The sequence below is a fragment of the Trachinotus anak genome, unplaced genomic scaffold, assembly GCF_046630095.1.
Source record: "Trachinotus anak isolate AG129_WGS33_773 ecotype Australia unplaced genomic scaffold, CSIRO_AGI_Tana_v1 ptg000007l, whole genome shotgun sequence".
NCBI lineage: Eukaryota > Metazoa > Chordata > Actinopteri > Carangiformes > Carangidae > Trachinotus > Trachinotus anak.
This window is the reverse complement of record NW_027273858.1, coordinates 11,655,985-11,676,842: the sequence shown is the minus strand read 5'-3', so window position 1 is coordinate 11,676,842 and position 20,858 is coordinate 11,655,985. Positions and strand designations below refer to the sequence as shown.

At 39.5% G+C, this 20,858-nt stretch overlaps 1 protein-coding gene across 2 annotated transcripts; it reads left to right on the top strand.

Moving 5' to 3' along the window:
- The first annotated feature begins 5,413 nt into the window (after positions 1–5,413).
- Positions 5,414–12,933, top strand: chst3a (carbohydrate (chondroitin 6) sulfotransferase 3a). Of its 2 annotated transcripts, XM_071480520.1 has the most exons (5): positions 5,421–5,883; positions 6,249–6,437; positions 7,993–8,158; positions 8,713–9,264; positions 9,724–12,933. In XM_071480520.1, exons 3-5 carry the CDS (start codon positions 8,013–8,015, stop codon positions 10,418–10,420), a joined length of 1,395 nt encoding a protein of 464 aa, XP_071336621.1. In that variant the 5' UTR covers positions 5,421–5,883; positions 6,249–6,437; positions 7,993–8,012; the 3' UTR covers positions 10,421–12,933. The 2 variants fall into 2 exon arrangements, with proteins under 2 accessions (XP_071336622.1, XP_071336621.1); XM_071480521.1 differs by lacking the exon at positions 6,249–6,437 and having other exon boundaries at positions 5,414–5,883.
- Positions 12,934–20,858: the final 7,925 nt, after the last annotated feature.

Sequence of the window (20,858 nt, the reverse complement as noted above, 5' to 3'; positions counted from 1 at the left end):
AAGAGTAACTCCTGGGCCCCCTCAGTCCTACTGGGCTTCTTCAATCACTGATACAAAAGAGATGGCTGCGTTCACAGGGCAGACAAAACATGGATATATCGCAACTTTGCAGATGACGGACAGGTATATTTTTCACAGATTCTGTTTTTGATGTAGATCGACTTTCATTTACTACCACTAATAAATAAAAAAAAAAAAAGCACTTTTCTGATCATTTAAAAAGATCATTCATGGAAGAGATGCTTGTGTCTGAAGGTAAGGCAGCTAAACTGTCAAAATATTACGACTTTACAAATGCCAAATTATACTTAGTTAGTGTTTCAATGCTATTCTATTTAATGATATAAATATTGTATTTGCATTATATACTGTCATTACATTGAAAACCTAGTTATCAGGATGGTAACTAAAATAGCCAAAAACTTTGATTTATTAATCTTATTAATCTTAATCTTAACTTTTTTGATTAATCACAGTCTCAGATTTTGTAATATTTTCCTTGTGTCAACATTTGTGCTGTTATTGTATTAACTTTACACTGAGTTGTTACGAATACAAAGTGTGTTACTCCTCTGTGAGAATTCTGTATTAAATGTAACTCCTGTGATCCGCCTTTGAATATTACTGTTTTTGAATACTCCGACCAACTCTGTCATGGAGAAAATAGAGGGATTAAAATGATGCAGAATCTGTACCATGATATTGAATACAGTACCATCTGCTATGCACTCAACAACCATCTGTTTCTTTAGGAAAAAGAAAAAAAAACTCCACTTTTTACTTTAATTAATAGAATAATCATAAAACTAGCGATGATGCAGATGAGAGCAGTGAACAATCTGATGAGATTATAGATCCTGTTTGGATGTTATGGTAGAAATCATGAAGTGAATGTCTGGACTGATGATGTAAAATCTGAATTAAATAAAAAAGACAAACAAGGCTGGATGCCATTTTGACCACATTCAAAGGTATGAGCTTGATTTTACATGCAATTATTGCTTGTCTTTGGGTTGCATCTTTTTTCTGTTTATTAATTCATTTATTTATTTACAGATATCACTGTATAAAGTGTGTTTATTCTCTTTAATTAAAAACCATGCTGATTAACGTAATGCCTTTCTGGGACTTTTTGAATAGTATTTTGGGCACTGAGGCTGGCTAATCTTCTTGTCTGATAATCTTATTTGCCACCCCGAGGTAAACTCTTGTGAACAAATGTTATATAATATTAACCCAGTGATCCTCCATTTGAGTAGGATCACCAAACCACTAAGTACTTACTTTATATCTTCAACATTTATTAGTTTTTTTGTTTTTAAAAAAAATATTTTTCATTGATTCAGACAAAAAGAGACTGAATACAAATCAAATTGATTCAGAATTCCTCCCTTTTTGTTTTGTTTTGTTTTGTTTTTTTACTTTTTTGCATGATTACCTTTGGTATTTCAAAACAATCAGATACAACAGATTACATTTATGGGACATAAAATGAACACTGTTAAAAAATAAAATGATTATAGATGTGACATTTTGTCTTTCCCATTGAAAAAAAATACATCAGTGGTACAGACAAAACAACCATGCAACCATTAAAACATGTTACATGCAAGAGGATTTACACACGAATAAACCTTTTAAGGTCAATTCTCATACAGAAATTAAATCTACTTTATAATCTGAGTGGTACTAGTTGAATGTACAGTACATAGAATGACCTTTGTGGCTGCTTGGTGCACAAATTGTACTTTCTAAAACCCACACAGAGTGACACACTGCTACACGGTGAAAAAGAGGTGAAAACCACCGACATACATTTTTTTAGGAACATCAGTGTATAGTTTAAGATCAGTGACCTCTGGCCTGCATGTATACTGAGACCTGTCCGACCGGGATCATAGCATGTCCAGACAGGAGTGGCACCAAGGTGATTTTTACTTTCTCATATGATGGATGAATCCCTGGAAAAAGATCACCTGCCAGGTTACTTCTGTATGTTGGTGGTCAAGGCCATAGTTTCAGGTTTAATTCTCATGGTACTGGCAGATGGCAGGCCTAAAGATTAACCCACTGTGCTCTAATCTCTCCTCATCTTGTAATGCACGGGGCCTGTCTGTGGTCACACAGGCTCCATCAGACATAAATGTAAAACACAATTAGCACACACAATCTTGCTACAAGTAGCCACAGAATGGACTGGTGGACATTGCGTGCAGTATTACATGGGTTCACAAACAGATGACCTTCATGGTTTTTATCCTCTGTCATAATGAAGGGGACTTTTGTTTAAAATGCTTAAACCTGCAGATGTGTGTCAGTGCATATACTCTACAATAAAAATCTGTCACTGTACATGTGTGTCTTTGAATGATCACTGTGAAAAATCGTACTGATAAAAGCTCACTGCTCATCTGTAGTCATCTTCTTAGTTTCTAATCCCGTGCCTTCAATCACAGAGGCACATGCTGACCTCTTTGTTCCTGTTGGGGATGGAGCCATTAGGCTGCCTGTAGGGAAATTTCAGATGTTCATCATTTCAGCTCACTGTTATGTGTGCATCACTTGATTTGGATTGTTATTATCAATAGTCAAGACCAGATTTGCATCTGAATAGGCTTAGTGCCTGAAATGTCTTTATGAGGCACATCTGTGCAATGTCTCAAATCATGTTGGTCCTTGACTGAAATGAACAAAGAGCTTCAGAGGATGAAACATATCAGACAATAACATTTGTTTCTTCTTCTGTTGTATTATGAGAAAGTCATAAGAAAAGAGCAGAGGGCATCTTCCTCTAGGACCAAAACACATCAAGAAGTCCTGCTACAATATCCACCAGCTTGACCTCTCAGGTTAGCCAGCGCCAGTCTGTTAATGGTTCCTAGAATTCAATCCAGACATGGGTGAACCTGTTTATCGTTACTGTGCTGTAAATATCTTGAACACACCAATGGAGAACTACTTTCAAACCAAAGCAAAGCCAAAATGTTTAGTCAGACAGTGGGCTTTAGATCTGCATTACAATTTTACTCTTTCACCCAACTATTTTATCCTAATCTGGTTTTAATTTTCTCTTCTTTTTTTCTGTCATTCATCTAATTTCCTGTGTAAAACATTTTGAATTAACCTGGACTGTGTCGAACAAATGAAGTTGCCTTTCCTTTACTTTTGCGTAAGAAGTAATTTATTTTTAAATTACAAAAACAAAAAACAAGGTCCCCATCCATGCTTAGTGTCGGGCATAACCATCAAATTCAGGCTCTAAAGTGGATGACTCAAATAAAAAGCCTTTCATATGGGCCAGTACATTAGAAAAATACAAAAATTAAAACTAGTGTTATTTGGATTAAGCAAAAACAACAAAAATAAATCAACAATATTATACCCTATATGGTCAGTTATTTTATTTTAATAAATAATAAGAGTTTAAGCATTAAAATATAATTTATCTTCAAATTACGTGGAGTAATTATATGAGAATTATTTTCCTCTACAACCTTCGGTTTTTGCTGTGTATGATGACATTATTTGGTTGAAGTTTAGAGCAAGTTTCTGGCTGTCTATCAAGAGCCAATGTTGACAGAGAGAGCTACAAGTAGAATTAGTTTGGCTCTCGTCCTCTCACCCTGTACTGAAATGTGAGGGCCCATAAAAAATGTCAAATGAACATGTACACCACCAAATAACCGTTTATCACTACTACGAGACACATCAAGAACATTTCGGATTACAAGAATCCCAACTACACCCAAAATACATGCATCATATAAAGTATATATATCATATTCAAAAGCACCATCATATTTTTAACATATCTCCATTCCCTGACAAACAACAACCTTGTGACAATAACCTTGAAAAACGACAATGTCTCCAGCAGTTTGAATTGTGTATGAGAATTTATTGGTTTACACTGTTTTTTGGGAGCGGTAATAACAAAATACTGCCTCAGTAAATCTATGATTTTTAAATATACATTAAAAAGTAAAATTTCACTGCATACTTGGAAAAATGAGATTTGCCAGGTCAAAAATAGAAAGGAAAACTTTGAATAATTTATAGCCCACAGTACTTGACTCACTACCAGATCATTCTGTCTGTTAGAGCACCTGTTTTCAAGACGCCCAATTCAGCTTTACCATTTTGGATTATTATTGATAATCTCTAGTGCGGTTTGCTAAGGGCAGAGGTTCGCTTTTAGTCCTGGTCCACTCTAAAACTAGGTCACTCCTTTAATCTCTCCATGTAGAGTATACTGTAGGTTAACAGCCTTTCATTTTCATAAACCTCTGAGAGTGCTTGCAGAGTGAACACAGAGCCATGAATCATGCAAAATCTGAAAAGATACGACATGCTACTTCTGCGGGAACCATCATGTACTTTTCCAAAAATGACCACTCGCAGGAATCCAGTGAGGTGTTGAGATAATTTATGAACCTGATAGGCCCTGTACTATGGGCCTCAGTTAGAGTTGAACAAAACCTTGAGGCCTTAGCAGTTTCTCAGTGGAACCTAAGCAACTATGATACAGCAGGACCCTAAACAAATAAAAACCTTATTTCTACAACAGTAAAACAAATACATGTACATCACATATCAACACATTCTAAGCCCTTATTTTGGAGTTCATGAAAATTTACAAACTGAACCTCCCCCAAAACATTTGTTATATATGGTACATTAAACTACCCTTCAGTTAAATGCAAACCTAAATACCAGTATTGCAAAGGTTATCATGAAACAAAATTCACTTAATATTCTCCATAAAATATTTTAAATTAAAATATGTATTAAAATAGATTAAATTTCATATTAAACAGGTGCATGGGTGAGTGTAGGTTCTTCATGTTAACCTCTCTGATACGCTGCTCCAGACTCTGCACATTCTTTTACTCTGCTGCCTCCAAGTGGTAAAAAACTGGTGGTGGACAATATTTGTTAAAAAAAAAAAAATTCACTGAAATTGTCTCTGTGCATCTACATACACACATACAGGGTGACACTGAAACTAAGGCAACTAAAAGGAATTCAGCCAGTTTTACTTTTGTCTAACCCGGGCATTTCCTTCTGTGACATGTCAAAATAGCCTCCTTATGTACATGTCCACGATAAAAAACAAAAACAAAAAAACAATTAGACACAAAGTGCAGAATATCAAGGTTTGCTTTTAAAATACTCATCATGTGGGTGATAACAAAAAAGCTGCTGTTTGACTATACAGTGGATGATGTTAACCCCCTCTAACATACATCAACCAACCTGACAGAAACAGCACAGACCTGCACACGTATAATTGAAATGTTTTCCTAGTGCAGGCAGACATGGTCCCTCATACTCAATTGCAGGGTGTTTTTTTTTTTTTGGTGATCACGTGATCTCGCCTACACAGGATGTCCCACGCAGAGAGAGCTGTGACGTGAAGCGTGAACGCAGTCAGCTTGGTCGTGCAGCGTGGTCCTGCACATGAGAAAAGTTAGAGGAAAAGTTTTGAAGCGATTATATTTTGAACACAAATCCGATTTCGGGGCAAATCAGTGCGTCTATATCTGTCGCCTGTTGGTAAATCCTTTAATTACCTATATAACATTTTTTTTTTACCTTACTATTTAATCGAATATAAAGCCTATATATATTTTTTTTATTTTTATTTTTTTCAAAACAACATAATTGTGGTTTGGCGTCCATTTTTTTAAACCAATGTTTCTGCAAGACGTCCGTGCCTCCGCGCTGCCTCTCATTCATCCGGCGGAGGAGACGAGCCCGCGTCCGAGGATACAATGAAGCAGTGTGTCCTTGTCCGAGACAATGCAGCAAGATGCTACGAGGGGACGATACTGTTTCTCACAAGATCAGGGACGTTTTGCTGCAGAGAGAGACCAGCGAAAGGTTTGTAACATCGGAACGCATCTATTTTTTTTTCTTCCGGCAGGAAATGACACAAAGCTTCTTTTTTTTTTTTTTTTAAAGAGCATAATAACCTATAGAGGTACTGGCGCACGGTTGAGCTGGTAAACATCCTGCTGCCGTGCGCATTAAACGCTATAAATGATGAATAGTCTTCCACCATCACCACTACTGTCAAACCACACATGAGTGATGTGTACGTGTTCTCTCATACGACGCAGGTATAGATGATGATTGTGCAGATATGTAGAGGCTGTGTATGCTGTGTACTCCACTATAATCAATAATTCTCTCTGTTGTGGATGTGAGTTGCTCATAAAACCTTTTTTTTTTTTTTTTTTTCCCAGATTCAATTTTGAGGACATGAAAGCATCATCCTCTCATCTCAGGGCATCAGAGATTAATATCATGCAGAAGTAGTCATTAGTCTACATTCATTCTGGTTCAGTGGTGGGGATGTTGAAAATGCTCCTGAATTGAATGCCCCCTCCCCCTAAACCACTGCTAGTATTACATGGGCACCACACACAGAGGGGGTTAGTTCTCTTTATTTCCAAATGGCAAATAGTGTGACATCCAGTCAGTCAGTCAATCACATAGAAATGATAAAGGACACCTAAAGAAACAATAATGGTTTTCAGTATTTGCCCATAACAGTTAATTGTTTACACTAACACCCCTGGATGAACAGAAAAGCTTTCAGAGGGAATTTAGCTTTCAGCTTCTCCGTGAGATGCTGCTTCAAGGCTTTGAAGGCAGCCATTAATGTAATTTGTAGTGAGATGATAAACAGAGTGATGTGTGTTTCTGCTTGAGCAGATAGTCAGATTTGCCAAACGCTCCAGTGACTCTTGAATATGTAAAAGTGCTCAGCTCAACGTGCTTCAGCCTGACAGTTTGACGGCTATGGCGTATTAAGCTCAGATAATTGGGTGATATTTACTTACAGAGCACACAATCATTTCACGACGGCTTGAAAACTATGTCTCTCTTTTTCACTTAATGATATGCTTTGTAGAAATCTTTCACTCCCTTGACAGGTTCAAATGGTGTGTGTGTGTGTGTGTGTGTGTGTGTATGTGTGTGTGTGTGTGTGTGTGTTTCAGTACTAGACAATTTATTTAGAATTAAGAAATTTGTTCTACTGAAGAATTTCTAATCAAAAGTCTTTTAAGAAGAGCAATGTGACTGCAACGCGGGCTGGTATGGTTAAGTCTTCCTGACTGATTTGCCTCAACATTAATGAGCTCAGGTTGCCTGTATAGCCTGTAAACATGGCAGGGTAATGCAATACTCCCAGCGGATGGGAAGGACAACACTACAGCTAATGACGCAAGAGTTTTCTTTTTGATTCTACCATGCTCTGACTTGCCCTGTGCTCTTTGCTATGAATTTACTCGGAGATGGCACAGTTAAGCAACACACTGACCTCTTGAGTTTTGAAAGTGGCTTCCTGTTAAATAGATGGAGTTTTGAAAACACACAGTACTGGAGTCAAAATTTGCTGTGTCCCCTGACTCAGTGCCATGTGGCAGTGCTCCAATGTGTTTGCCAGCACTGAAACCACTCCTGTTTACATTAACGCTCCCTCTCCCCCTCTCTCGCTCATCTGTCTTCTTCCTCACCCCTGTTCCTTGCTCTAGTTTTTTTTTCTCCTGTGGTTCTAAAAAACCTGACAAACAAGTTTAAAACAGCTAATTATTCCATCAATGCATCTGTGCCAGCATATTATTATGATAGCAACAAAACACTGGCTGAACTTAAGTTCATCTCAAAGAGATGAGATGAGAGATCATTTTTCTCTCACTCTTTTTTGAATAGTTCAGCATAATTCATTATGCGGCGTGCCAACAGTAGTGTTTTTCCAAATCTGTTCTTACTATCTTCTTATTCGGCTTTATGTTTATTCATCCTCATACTCAGAAAAGTATTCTTAAGATGTTAGCTAAACACAGTGTGCACAAGGATCATGATACTAAGTCTGGGATTTGTTGTTTAATGACATTCAAGTCTATTTATAAACCTGGAATAACATCTAGTTCACGTGTTGTGCTTTTTACTGTCTTAACTGAAGTACCTCTCTTGTTGCAGAATGAAGCTTTAGCCTCTGCATGACAAGCTATGACCAACACGCAGACCAGACTCTAGACATCTATGTACAAAACCAGGACTCAAGAATGAAGACCAAATATGCAATTGTCTTCATCTGTATTGTTGCCCTGGTCATCATTGAGAAGGAAAGCAATATCTTGTCAAGGTAAGAGAATAAAATCTGGAGAAAATGCAATGAGTCATAAGAGATTTTAAAATGTATTGCTTTGGTTGGAGTCATACCTTCTGGGACAGAAACAACCCCTGTCTCCAGATTTACATGCACCCCATGTCTTAGGATCAACGTCTGCTTTTTGCATCATCCAACCTCACTGTCTCACTGTCAAAGCTGTTTTCTTGGCTTACCCTGGGAAGCTGATTGCTCAATATCCTTTAAAAATGATCAGGACTGAGACGAGTGGAAAAGTACTGGTTAGTTTAGCTTAGCATAACGGCTGGAAACATGGGGAAATAGCCTCGCTCGGCCCAAAAGTAACAAATCTGCCCACCTGCACCTCCACAGCTCTCTGATGAACTATTTCTTGGCTGTGATGAATGGATCAGCCAAACTAACTGTTTCCAGTCATAACGCTAAGTTAAGCGAACCAACTCAAACATGCAGTAGCTGAACGTACCTGTGTCAGCTAAATATAATTTGTGAAATGTGAGCGTTATGTGTTAATGCTGCTTCATCTGTTGCTAATTGCCGTTTCTGATCAGGGTCTCTGACAAACTGATCCAGAGGCAGACTCCTCAGCAGACCCCACAGACCCCACTGGATTACAGCAACACAACACAAAATGGCTCTGTGACGGTGCTCAAAATGCTGCTTTCTAAACTCACTGGTACCAAAGGGAATTACTCAAATTTCTCTGAGGAGCAGGAGGAGGATGAACTGGATGATTTAGGCACGTACAGCTACAGCGGTGGCCGCAAGCACATATTGCTCTTGGCCACCACGCGGACAGGTTCCTCATTTGTGGGGGAGTTTTTCAACCAGCACGGGGAGAACATGTTCTACCTGTTTGAGCCCTTGTGGCATGTGGAGCGCATGCTGACCATGGCCACAGAGGCAAACAATGGGACGGTGTTGGCAGGAATCTACCGGGATGTACTCCAGGGGCTCTTCCTGTGCGATTTCTCTCCTCTTGAGAAGTTCATCTCACCCCTGCCTCAGGACCACGTCACCCCGGCTCTTTTCCGAAGAGAGTCTAGTTTATCGCTCTGTGAAGATCCTGTCTGCACTCCTGTGATCAAAGATGTTTTTGAAAGGTATAGTACACTCTCTGGATACTTACTGTTATTGATCAGACTTACAGTGTTGGTTCAATCTGAAGAAGTGATAGAGCCACAAAAAGGGATGGGCTGCTGGCTCTGGCAGTATTTCTTTTAATAAGAAATAGAAAATAATCACCAGGGTAACAGAGAATGAAAATCATTGTCAGCTGAAGACCTGTAGGCAACAAAATTTTAAACTTGATTGGTTGTTAGCTTTTTTTTTTTTTATCTCCACAGTACTTTTGACCTTATTTCAAAGAATCAGGCATTTGCTCATCTTTTCCACTGGTGATTCAGCCAGAGTTTCCTGCCCAAACAAGCTTTGTAAGGGCTCTCAATGTTCAGCTCAGAAAATGAACAAGACATTTATTTCTGAAGCTTTAGACACCTGAGATAACTCCTCTCTAATTTGAAAGATATTTATCATATAAAACTATACTGGTTTTGTCTTAGGTATCACTGTAAGACTCGTCGCTGTGGGCCACTGAACTTGACCCTGGCATCTGAATCCTGCCTTTCCAAGCAACACCACGCCATTAAGACTGTCCGTGTGCGCCAGCTGGACACATTGCAGCCTTTGGTGGAGGACCATCGCTTGGATATGAGAGTGATCCAGCTAGTCCGAGATCCACGGGCCATCTTAGCATCCCGCATGGTGGCTTTCTCTTCGAAGTACCAGACATGGAAGGCCTGGGCGCAGGACGGCCAGGTGCCTGAAGATGACGAGGAGGTGAAGAGGCTCAAAGGGAACTGTGACCAAATAAGGATGTCTGCAGAGGTGGGACTGAGCCAACCTCGCTGGCTGAGGAACCGCTATATGTTAGTGCGTTATGAGGATATTGCCCGCTACCCTATGCAGAAGGCAGAGGACATGTACAGGTTCACAGGGATACCATTTAGCCCCCAAGCTAGGAAGTGGATTCTGAGCAACACCCAGACCACACAGGAAGCTAGCGGGATTTACTCCACCCAGAAGAACTCATCAGAGCAGGCAGAGAAATGGAGGTTTAGCATTCCCTTTACACTGGCTCAGGTAGTGCAGAGAGTGTGTGGACCCACCATGAAGCTGTTTGGGTACAGGTTTGTGGATGATGAAAAGACACTGATCAATAAGTCCATCAGTTTGCTTGAGGAAAGAATGTTTCACTAGTTTTAAGGTCACAAATGTAGCTGTGAATCTGCAGAACTCTGCATGTGATGGATGGGAGCCATTAGAAGCCATTATTGCACACACCAAAACTAGTAAGCAAAGCTGCCATAAAAGACACAACATGCTTTACTGGTGACAGTATTTGGGCCGTACAGTAATATTCATATTCACCAATGATGTGCCTCATTGTAACAATGACGAGCCACTTGATAAACAAAAGTATTTATTTGCATACCGTGTTGACTGAGGAGCCTGGTACTAAAGCTTTATGTCATGCTCTGTGTTTCATTTATATGGAATAAGCATAGATGTCAAGCCTAACAAATTGCCTGAGATTATTATGTAAGATTTTATTGATAGTTGATTATGTTTAGATTATCAGGGATAAACTGCAGTGAAAGTGACGTGTATGTGTTTTGTTTGTGTGTGTGTGGAAGAGTGGGTGTTTTTGCTCATATGGATAATGACTCTAGTGCTTAATTCTGCCTTGTTCCACCTGTTTTGTATTTTAATAGAGCTGCACTAGACTAGGCAACTGATATGATCACTTTAGATTAGACCTGATGTGCGTTGATAGGGCTTTACACAACTGACTCAGGTGAAGTGAATATTGAATTGCATTATGTGGTGTCTTCATGAGGAGTATTAATATCCTCCCATGTGAAAATACAGTATAATCTCTGATGTCTCGACCAAATGCCATTTAAAGCTGTTTTCTTGTGATGTAATTCACATGAGCCACCAGAAAATACCATAGGATTAAAGGTCATTTAAGATGGATACACAGTGTAACACTCATGAATAAAATGAGGTAACACGATTAAAGAATTATACTTTACCTCAGATACCTACATGTGTCTTCAGCATTCGAATGCTGTTTTTCCCAGTAGCACGCCAGTAGCCATAGTTGGAGTAATGTATTTCCCAGTGCTGCTTCCCGGCCTCTAAGTAAACAGGCAGTTTGGGTGTCATTTTACAAAAGCAGTGTCCCTGGTAATAACCTGCTGCTGCTGTCAGCAGGCAGCTCAGAATGACAAGGTGAGAGCTGACCCGTATATGTCAGACAAGTGAGCTCCGGGACACACAAGCAAAACTGTTGTGCAAGGATTTTTTTTTTAATTAGCTCCCAACTCAAAGAAATAAAACCACCAGAGATATTAAGACATACAAAATGAAGTTATACGTTATGAGATTCTTGTATGTTGATGGTTTTGTTGACAAATATATATAATGTATGTATGTAGCTGCATTAATGTGGTCTATCACTCTCAGTGAGACCCAGGTGCTGTTGCATTAACTGCCCCTCTTGATGGTATATAAAGGTATCCACTGTGACTTGAGTTCAATGGCAGCATTGTGTTCAGTTTGGCTGAGGCACTGCTGAAACAGCCCTGCCGCTCATGGAAAAGAGGTATGCATTAGAGGTATGTATAGTAGTGGGCTTATACTACCTTAGTGTTGAAAACATGAATATGAATACTCACAGCTGCCCTGATTCACCACTGAAGTCGTTTTTAAAAAAAGGATACTGTGAAATATAAGTGCAAATGAAACAATGGGTGTAGTCAGAGTATGTATTCAAGTTATTCAGATACACAGAGTGGCAATAATAATAATGCATTACGGTTCATAAAGATATACAGGTAGGTTTGACTGTAAGAAGTTGGTGGTCTTACCATCAAGTCAAGTCACAAGTCAGCTGCAAATGTTTCAGGTCTCTGAATGTGGATCATTAAGAAGCCATGGCAGTCGAACATTTTGCTTTCAAGCTGTGTTAATAGTGATTTTTACATGGCTGAGATCAATGCTTGGGCCTAATAATTAAATACTCAATATTCCCCATAGCTGCTTGTCTTCACAAATGAGCAAAATGAAAAATCTTATAGCCCCATTCTAACATTTCAGAGGCTGAATGTTTGATAGTCTTTTGGTGGAAAATCACTTTAAAGGATGAACTTTCATTAAAGAAGAGGGTAATAGTTTCAGAGGCTGTCAAAGTTCGGAGTTTCTTTAATGACTTACTGTCAGTGTTTACTATTAAAACTTTTTTTCTACTGTCACATTCTGGTTATTCCTGCAGAAGAAACCAACTTTCCACGCACAGATGATGCTTAAGCAACTAGAAATGTATCACACAGAAGTAAATGTTAGAGTTTCTTTTTATTAAAATGATCTCTTTGTTGAAAAATGGGGCTTTAAAACTATAAAGCCTCGGTATCTGCTTCAGTGTGGAAATTCTGCTTCGAACATAAAGTGACTCTGCAGCGGCTGAAAAATTCAAAATAAATCCATCAGCTGCTCAATTTTACATGTAACATCATGTTACACTGCTCTAAAATACTAATGTTAATATTTTCCAGCAGTATGAAAATCCCATCAGAGGAGCTGGAACAGGAAGCTGTAGAGAAAGAGCTTCTGGCACAAACACAGGCACTGTGCCTATGGTATTACCCTTTTCTTATGACCTAAATGTGTGTTTTTGTATTTCATACAATAAATCATGGACAGTTGGGTTTTTTGATTTGGCTTTTTGTAAACTTAAAACTCACTACACTAGTGACTTGCTGCAGGTGAGTTTACAGATCAGTACCAAGACAGAGGAGGATTCATAATTTCATCATGCTCCTTGATTTCTGGATTTTTCTTTTAATTACTTTTGAGTAGAAAATGTTTTTACTTGAGCATTCCTCCTTCATAGAGTCCACCACAAATATTTCTACTGTCTTATCGATGTATTTTTATCAGCAGTGAAATGCAGAGGCTTAGGATAACATGGTTAAAACCAAGATAAATGTGGGATTGTTTACTCAGTTGCATTCTCTCAGTGTTGCTCCTCATCCAAATGCATGCTGTTGCCAGGGATCCCCAAAGGGGTGAGTGGGAAGTAACTGGAGAAAAAAGGCCAAAACAAGGAGCCTATTCAAGTCTGCATTCTTTCTGTCTGTTTCATGCCCCAGCTGAGAAAAAACACTTTAGAGTTCACAGCTGTTGGTCAAGCTGGTTTTCTCCCAGATCATTTCCACTGATGCTGAATATTCCCACAGCAACGCAGCAGATATTTCCATCCGGCAAAAGAGGAAAGGTCTTGGTGATACGCCACTGAAGAGCCAGGCAGGTCCAGCCCAGTTTCAAGTTTCCTCAAGGTATCTGTTGTTGTTTCTGGGCACTAGAGTTAGATTTTTTAAAGTGTTTTACCAGCACAAGGTTGCGCAAGCACACTATGAACTAATAGGTGAAGTAATTCACACTGAGTAGATTAGATTTACGAAATGGCTGTTCTGATACCAGTAACTCTGATTTAGGTACATACCTCAAACACACCTGCACTGTAAATAAAATACAATGTAAACCAAGATTTTCCCTTTCTCACAAACAAAGAATCCCTATTCATGGAATCGTTTCGTGATTGTAACATTTATTTGATTACTTGTTGATGAGGTCTTCACATGCACTTGAATGGTATATGGGTGATTCTCCATTTTTGTATTCTTTTGCATCCAGATGTTTTTATTTTTTCTACTTTCTGTATTAATTGGTTTCTAGAATTTGGATATTTAAATATTAGAGATATTAGAGATTCACCTGACTTAAACTCTATATAGGTCACCCAGATGGTTTGTGGGGTTGCAGCAGTGAAATGTTGTTTCACAGAATTGCAATAATACTTAACATTGGTGTGATCTCTATTTTGCTCAAGTAAACAAGTCGAACACTTAGTCTTTCTCTGATGGTTTCAGTTACAACAAAATTAAAAAAATGTTTCAACCCAGAAGAGAGAATATAGGAGTGAGGGAAACACCGTGATCAGGCCTTTTTATGCCATTTATCTTTTAGGGGACAACGAGGAATTATCTTAAATTTAATTAAAGAACTGAGGAAAGCAAACAAAGAAAGGGAAGCAACTGGAGCCAAATCAATGAATTGCTTGCTTCACAGATACCTTGCTGGCAAAACACAGCCTATCTACTCTGCACTTACCTAAAAATCAAATACAAGGAGGCAACCACCTACTCTATATCCTACCCTACCCAACCATATAAATTCACATTTTCTCCATCTGAAGTTAAACTGAATGTAGGACAGAAAATAATCTAAAATCTCAAGAGTGCAGTTCACCATATTTCACAAATCTAGGTCAACAGCAGCATTAATTTTTGAAATTCATTAAGTCTGGATTGGTCCATGCTCATGAAATACTTTGGATATCATACCAAAGTGATAATGAAAGACGTTGTATATACTATATTTATATTTTTGGCCTTTTTGGGGCTCATAAACCTAAAAATCTCATGAACCCTGCATTTATTATTTTTTGTAGTTTCTTTGCAACACACCTAACATCTTTTAGCTATAAAAACATAGAAACATTTTTGTCCTGTACTGTGCACATTAAAGAAATCAGTGGATAGTGCCCTCCTGTCCACCTGAAACGCCTCACTTAGATGGCTAGCTCATTTTAGTCTCAACATGGTGAGAATGTTTGAGTTACAATTTGGCCCCGCTTGCTCCCAGGGTGACACTGGTTTAGGCTGTCATGCCATTAAGCTACTGTACCAACAGATGCACACAGTGTGCTTGTATGCACCCACAGATTCAATGACTGTTTGTGCGTGAGCGAAGGGAGACGGCTAAGGAAACAGAAACCCACCCCACCCCAATCGACCTTTTCTGGCTCTCATCCATGTTCCTTCTCTCAAACATCCCCTGTCCCACTGCAGTATTCTTACACTGGCCAGGTAGTGATTGTTTTTTGTGTATCTTTTTTTGGCATTTTTATGTTTTCCGACTTTTCTTTTTTAAGGGACGATAACATCCACTTTCTGTCTGTGTAATCCAGTGTTACACAATCACTATGCTCCTTCAGTCTGACTCTCCACCCCTCAAGCAAACACACACATGCAAGCAGACACTCTCTGCACCCCTTTACCTTTCTCTAAGCACACTCCATCTCCTCTTACTGGCTGCCCCTCGTTGGAAGGTAAATAAATCCTGTGGTTGGGGTGGAACACTGAGTGCCCTCATATGCCTCTGGAGTTGCTTTGCCTGAAAGAGGCCTTGTGCTTGCATCCTGTAAGGTGGCACCACTCAGCCATGCACTGGCCATGCGCAGATAGGCTGCTCAGAGGAGCACCCAAAAATCACATCTAAAAAAACATGGTTTAAAAACTAAAATCATAAATATACATACTAAAACATACTGCTGTTGTAACTACCCCTAGTGACTATTTCAGAATATATAGTGGTCATTAGGATCTAGGATATGACTCTATAGTGCCTTACCGTTAAATGCAGCATTTGTTTTCTATGTGACCAGCAGAGGGCAGTAGACCCCATATGATCATCAAGAGTGTTGGGTGTCCTTTTATAACTCTGTGTGTGTGTGTATATATGTGCACACAGGCATGAGGAAATGCATACGTATGGTCTTTATGCATGTGGGCATATGTGCATTTGCATGTGTGTGTGTGGGAGGCCCCTTTCAGGTTATTGCTCATATGCGCAGCGGTAATTGCTGTGCCGTTTTTATCTTCCTCATTACAGGAAGTTTTCCTGCAGCTCAAGACAAAACAGAAGATGACTCCCGCTTATGCCTGCTCCTCTTCAATCCATTGTTTGGCTCTCTGTTCCCTTCAATGCGTCCCTGGAGCTCAATGGGACGGAAGTGTGAAAGATGTCCACATCAAAGAGGGTGCAGGCCAGCACTAATCCGCAAATAATGACAGGCAGGCAGGGCTGAACTTAACACACATGTCCCCTTACTTACTAATCTTGGACGGTATAGAGCAATCTCTCATGGGGATTGTAGTACAACATAACACCTGCACTACAGATTAAGATGAGTTAGAATTGTCATGGTCATCTCAAAAGAGCGGAAAAAAAAGAGCGAAAGAAAGTCTAAAGACATCTTCATGTTTAACATCTTATGTTTTATTATGATGAAGAGGAGTGTGAAGGGGGAGTGTGTGTGTGTGTGTGTGTGTGTGTGTGTGTGTGTGTGTGTGTGTGTGTGTGTGTGTGTGCATATAGAGCACAAGTAGGAAATTTTAACCAGAGAGTGCCTTTCTTGACTTTTCTTCCGTTGATAGACTGACTCAGAGTGGACACCCTGGAGATCTGTTTACACACCAGTATTAAAGTAGAATAAAAATCTGAAAATGATGTGAATTTTTTTTTTAGATGATAGCTGGAATGAAAACACACACACATCCACATTTGTTGGTCTTTCTAAAACTGTGAGGATAGTTATTGGTGTAATACATTAACGTAACCAAAACCAACCATTACCTAAACCTAAATCTGACCGCGGACTGGCAAAAATGTTCTCGATGGTTTTGAATGAAAATTTGTCTAGACACACACACACACACACACACACACACACACACACACACACACACACCTCTTAACTGTCAGATGGGAAACCCTTGAGGGGAAATTCTTCGAGACTCACCTGTACCATTGTTTCCTCTGCTCTTCCTGTGTGAGGAGCCTGTGTTGTTTGAATACAATGGGGTCAGGCAAATCACAGCACCTGTCAGAGAGACACTCCATCATTGTGACAGCGAGGACTGACAACAAATGGCACAAATGCTCACTACTAACTGACCCAATTTTTCGTTTACTCGCTGCTTTTATGATGGTGCCATTGCACAGCAAAATGAGCATGGACCTTGATTTGCAGACTAAGTGTCCTGGATATGTTACATTTGTTCTTGTATCCTTTATACTATTTCAGATGAAACAGACAACGCTGTCTGTTTCTGTTGTGCCATTTAGCATGACTTTGTGGCACTGTCTTATGCAGATTGAGAAATATACCTCATGTGAGATACTTTCTACAAGACCAGGGTTTCAAACAAAATCATAATAGTGTCAAGATGAAAAAAATCAAACTGCTGTGTGAGTGAACGGGTTCAATAAAAAGTATCTGTTATTTGTGTTGAAGTCAAGTGTATAGAGCAGGTATAAATATTCATACAATTAATATATATTTGTATATATATCTACAAAGCGGCAACAGAAATGATGTAAGTTGACCATTTAAAATGACCTTAAAATCTTTAATGTGGTACACATGAATTTGTCTCAAATTTTTGCTTGGCATGAATTGCTGCATATATAATTCATTTTTTTCTATCAAACATTATTTGAATGCTATAACTCTTGTTGAAGAGACTCACCATTGTAAACCAACATGTACAAGACAGCAGAGAACATGTAACTGATATTGCAAAGCTGATAGCAGCAGCATCCTCAACAGAAATTGATATCTTATGATATTGTGCCATCCACTAAGTAATACTAAGCCTTTCTATTCACTCCTTAATCTCCCAGTGAACTTCACAGAGGCAGCCAGGTTATGTTAGACTGACATGAAACAAAAGGTAACAGTGTGCAGCGGAATATCTTCCAGACGCCGAGCCCCATAGGAAAGGTCTATCTGCAGTGCCAGAGTTGGGGATTAAAATTCACTCTGGGAATGTCAGCTTTGTCAGACAATACAATCCCATCACTGCTGCCACCACTGTCTTCGTTAAAATTTGATCACGCTACCTCCAAAATGGTGGCCTTCATCCAACTACAACAGCTTTATCTTTACGTAGTTTGAGAAATTATTTTGTTTTTCAAGATAAGCAATCAGATTATATTAAACTTCTTGTGGTATTTATGTTATTCCATTAGTAAATCTCAACTGGCACTGTAGCTGAATACGAGAAAATACCAATAGCATGACGTCAGTCTTTCCTCTTGTCATGCCAGTGCTCTTCAGTACACCTTTGTCCTGATCGAGTGATGGGTGTACCCCATCAAGGTCAGCCCCGAGAGGACTCTATAGACATCGATGTTACCTTATCCTGTGTCGTCTCCTCTGCACCCCTCTGTCAGTCAGTCTGCTGGACCAACCTTCTCGAGTTGCATGAGCTATGATTAGCAATTTCTGCCCATATGTATCCTCCCCTGCATAATTCATGCCCCAAGTTCTTTTTGACTGTCCCCTGGAGAGAACACGAGAGGGGAGTCCCATCCTACTCCAACAAAACCCAGAGGGCTTGTCTTGAGGTGGGAGTGAGAAAATAATGCTGCATTTTTAATTATCCAAACATTGGATGATTCATAATTGATGAGGGGACGATCATAGGCGCAGGTTTGCCCCGCTCCCCTCAAGGAAATGAAATGGCGTGGAAAGTGTTGGGTCATTAGGCCGTTAGGGGTCCAGTTTTCTCCTGCTCCAGAGACTAAGTATGACAAAGCCGCGGAGAGGAGATCCCATACACTGACCAAAGCGGAGCAAGCATTTTCCCTTCCCTCAGCTGAGTCTGCTATTGTCCGGCTGTATTATTATGCTGAGAGAGGGTGAGGTTTGTCATTGGAGAAGCCTGCTTTGGTTCATTGTGGGACGGGTTAACATGACAATTTATTTTGGTAAAGTAAGAAAGTGCTTGAGGAGAAGTTCCCTGCATGCAAGACCATCAACTCAGCACATTCAATGAGATATTCTCCTTGGTTAATTATTAGAATTAACATTTTTCAAACATCACTTTTCTTGGCAGCATTTAAAGGCGATTTTAATGAATGTTATTTGAGTGACAAACTGCAAATAAGAACGGACAAAGGGATCTAAAATAATTCCTGTCTTTGAGGGCACAGGGGTGTGGGGGAAGCTGTTTAGAGGTGGTCATGTTTTCCTCCAAGTAATTCTTAATCGCTGTGTTTTCATCTCCAGGCAGGACAGTAATGACCAATTCTGAGTGACTGACCATGGGAATGGGCACAGCTTAAATCCCCTTCATCCCCGTCCCTGTGTGTGCTTAAGTCTGACTCCCAAACTCTACACACACACACACACACACACACACACTCAGGGTTACAGAGTTGAGTCTGCTTCATGGTGTAGCCGCCCTTTGATTCACCGCTCAATGAAACTTGTGACTGTTTTAATTAAGGGGAAAAATACACTGACAGTGTAGCACACGGAAATCCGCCGCCACGCACATAAAGGGTGCTAATGCTTTTCTTCCTGTCGACGCAAGGCTGGCCCCCTTTTGTCAGACTGACCATTCACTTCTCATTCATTTTCTTTTCCTCTCTTTCTTCTGTTCTTAAGTATGGCATCGCATGAGGTCTGTAGCTAATGACGGGAAAGACATATCCAGGGCCCAGCCAGGTGAGAGAGAGCTTCATGTGACCAGTTGGGATTGACATTTTGTAAAAACACACACACATTTCTTACTTTCTTTTCTGTTCTGTTTGTGACAGTACTGCCACAGGGGATCTTTTATGGCTGCCAAATGAGCAACAGATATTTCACCCTCTTCTGTTGTTTGGTGTGCCTTAGGGCAAGAGGAGTTCATCTCCGCTCCAAGACGTGAGCAATAACTAATTCTCTTCTTTACTTTTGAAATACAATTTCATACACTCTTTACACTCATCACTGTAGATTCATTTTAAGGCTCGGTTTGTGTACTATTTAAACGCTTCACTCTTTGGACAGTAGCTACAATTTAAGTAATGGAGAAGAATTGTACTCTTTGGTCATCAACCAGCATCCAAAACGGCTGACAGCTGTCTGTGGGTTCCCATGTTAGTCACAGAGGTACAGTTCTCTGTCATTGTGGTATTTTGACAGATGTTTCTCAGAGGTTTGTGTATGCTGGTGTGTGACAACTCCTCTCTTCCTCTGGGGATCAATGTCTGTCCTGTTCTCTTGCAGATCTGATGTTTATCTGCTGGTGATCAATCACACTGTTGACAGCATGAGGGTTAGTGTTACCATACCTACTGGCTCTGAGTGGGTGTCTGTAAATTGAATACAAAGGACAGGTAGCAACTAACAAGGGCCGAATATATTAATTCAATATATCTCTATCTGTAGTAGGTCATATCTTAAAATACTGAACTATATGCATGGATGTGGCAAAGAGTTATACACAAACTTGAGACCATCTAATATCCGAAAAACAAAAATCTGCTTCATCATCACATTTTACTGAATATGTGAATGTATATTATTTTTAGTTTGCTTTTAGGGGCCTGTATGAACTGTGAATAAACGGATACATAAAAATTTAGATTTTAAGCCCTTTGGAATAAAAATAAGTTGAATGCTAAATACATTAAATGCATGCAAAAGTCCAGAAAAGCTGAGACTTATATTCCCATTAAGACTCCAGTGTTTTCAAAACAGACTGGATTTTACCTCTTGAAAAAGAGAAAAGCCATTTAATATTGTACAGGCAGGTTTTCCAAGCCCAAAATAAAGCTCCTGCACTGTAAACAGCCCCTTAAAATAAATGATTGATGATGACTCCCTACTCAGTGCAAATAGACCCAAGTCAGGATTTTGGTTGTTAATGCAGGTGTCAGTAATCCTCCTCCTTTGCCCCTTCAAGTGATGTTTTTAGCCTGAGGAAATGCTTGACCAGATTCCTCCCTTACC

Excerpts from the sequence above, each read along its gene's own strand:
- chst3a (XM_071480521.1), top strand. The coding sequence starts at position 8,013 with ATGACAAGCTATGACCAACACGCAGACCAGACTCTAGACATCTATGTA. Across the intron at positions 8,159-8,712 it reads GAAAGCAATATCTTGTCAAG|GGTCTCTGACAAACTGATCC; the intron begins GTAAGAGAATAA and ends GTTTCTGATCAG. Across the intron at positions 9,265-9,723 it reads ATCAAAGATGTTTTTGAAAG|GTATCACTGTAAGACTCGTC; the intron begins GTATAGTACACT and ends GTTTTGTCTTAG.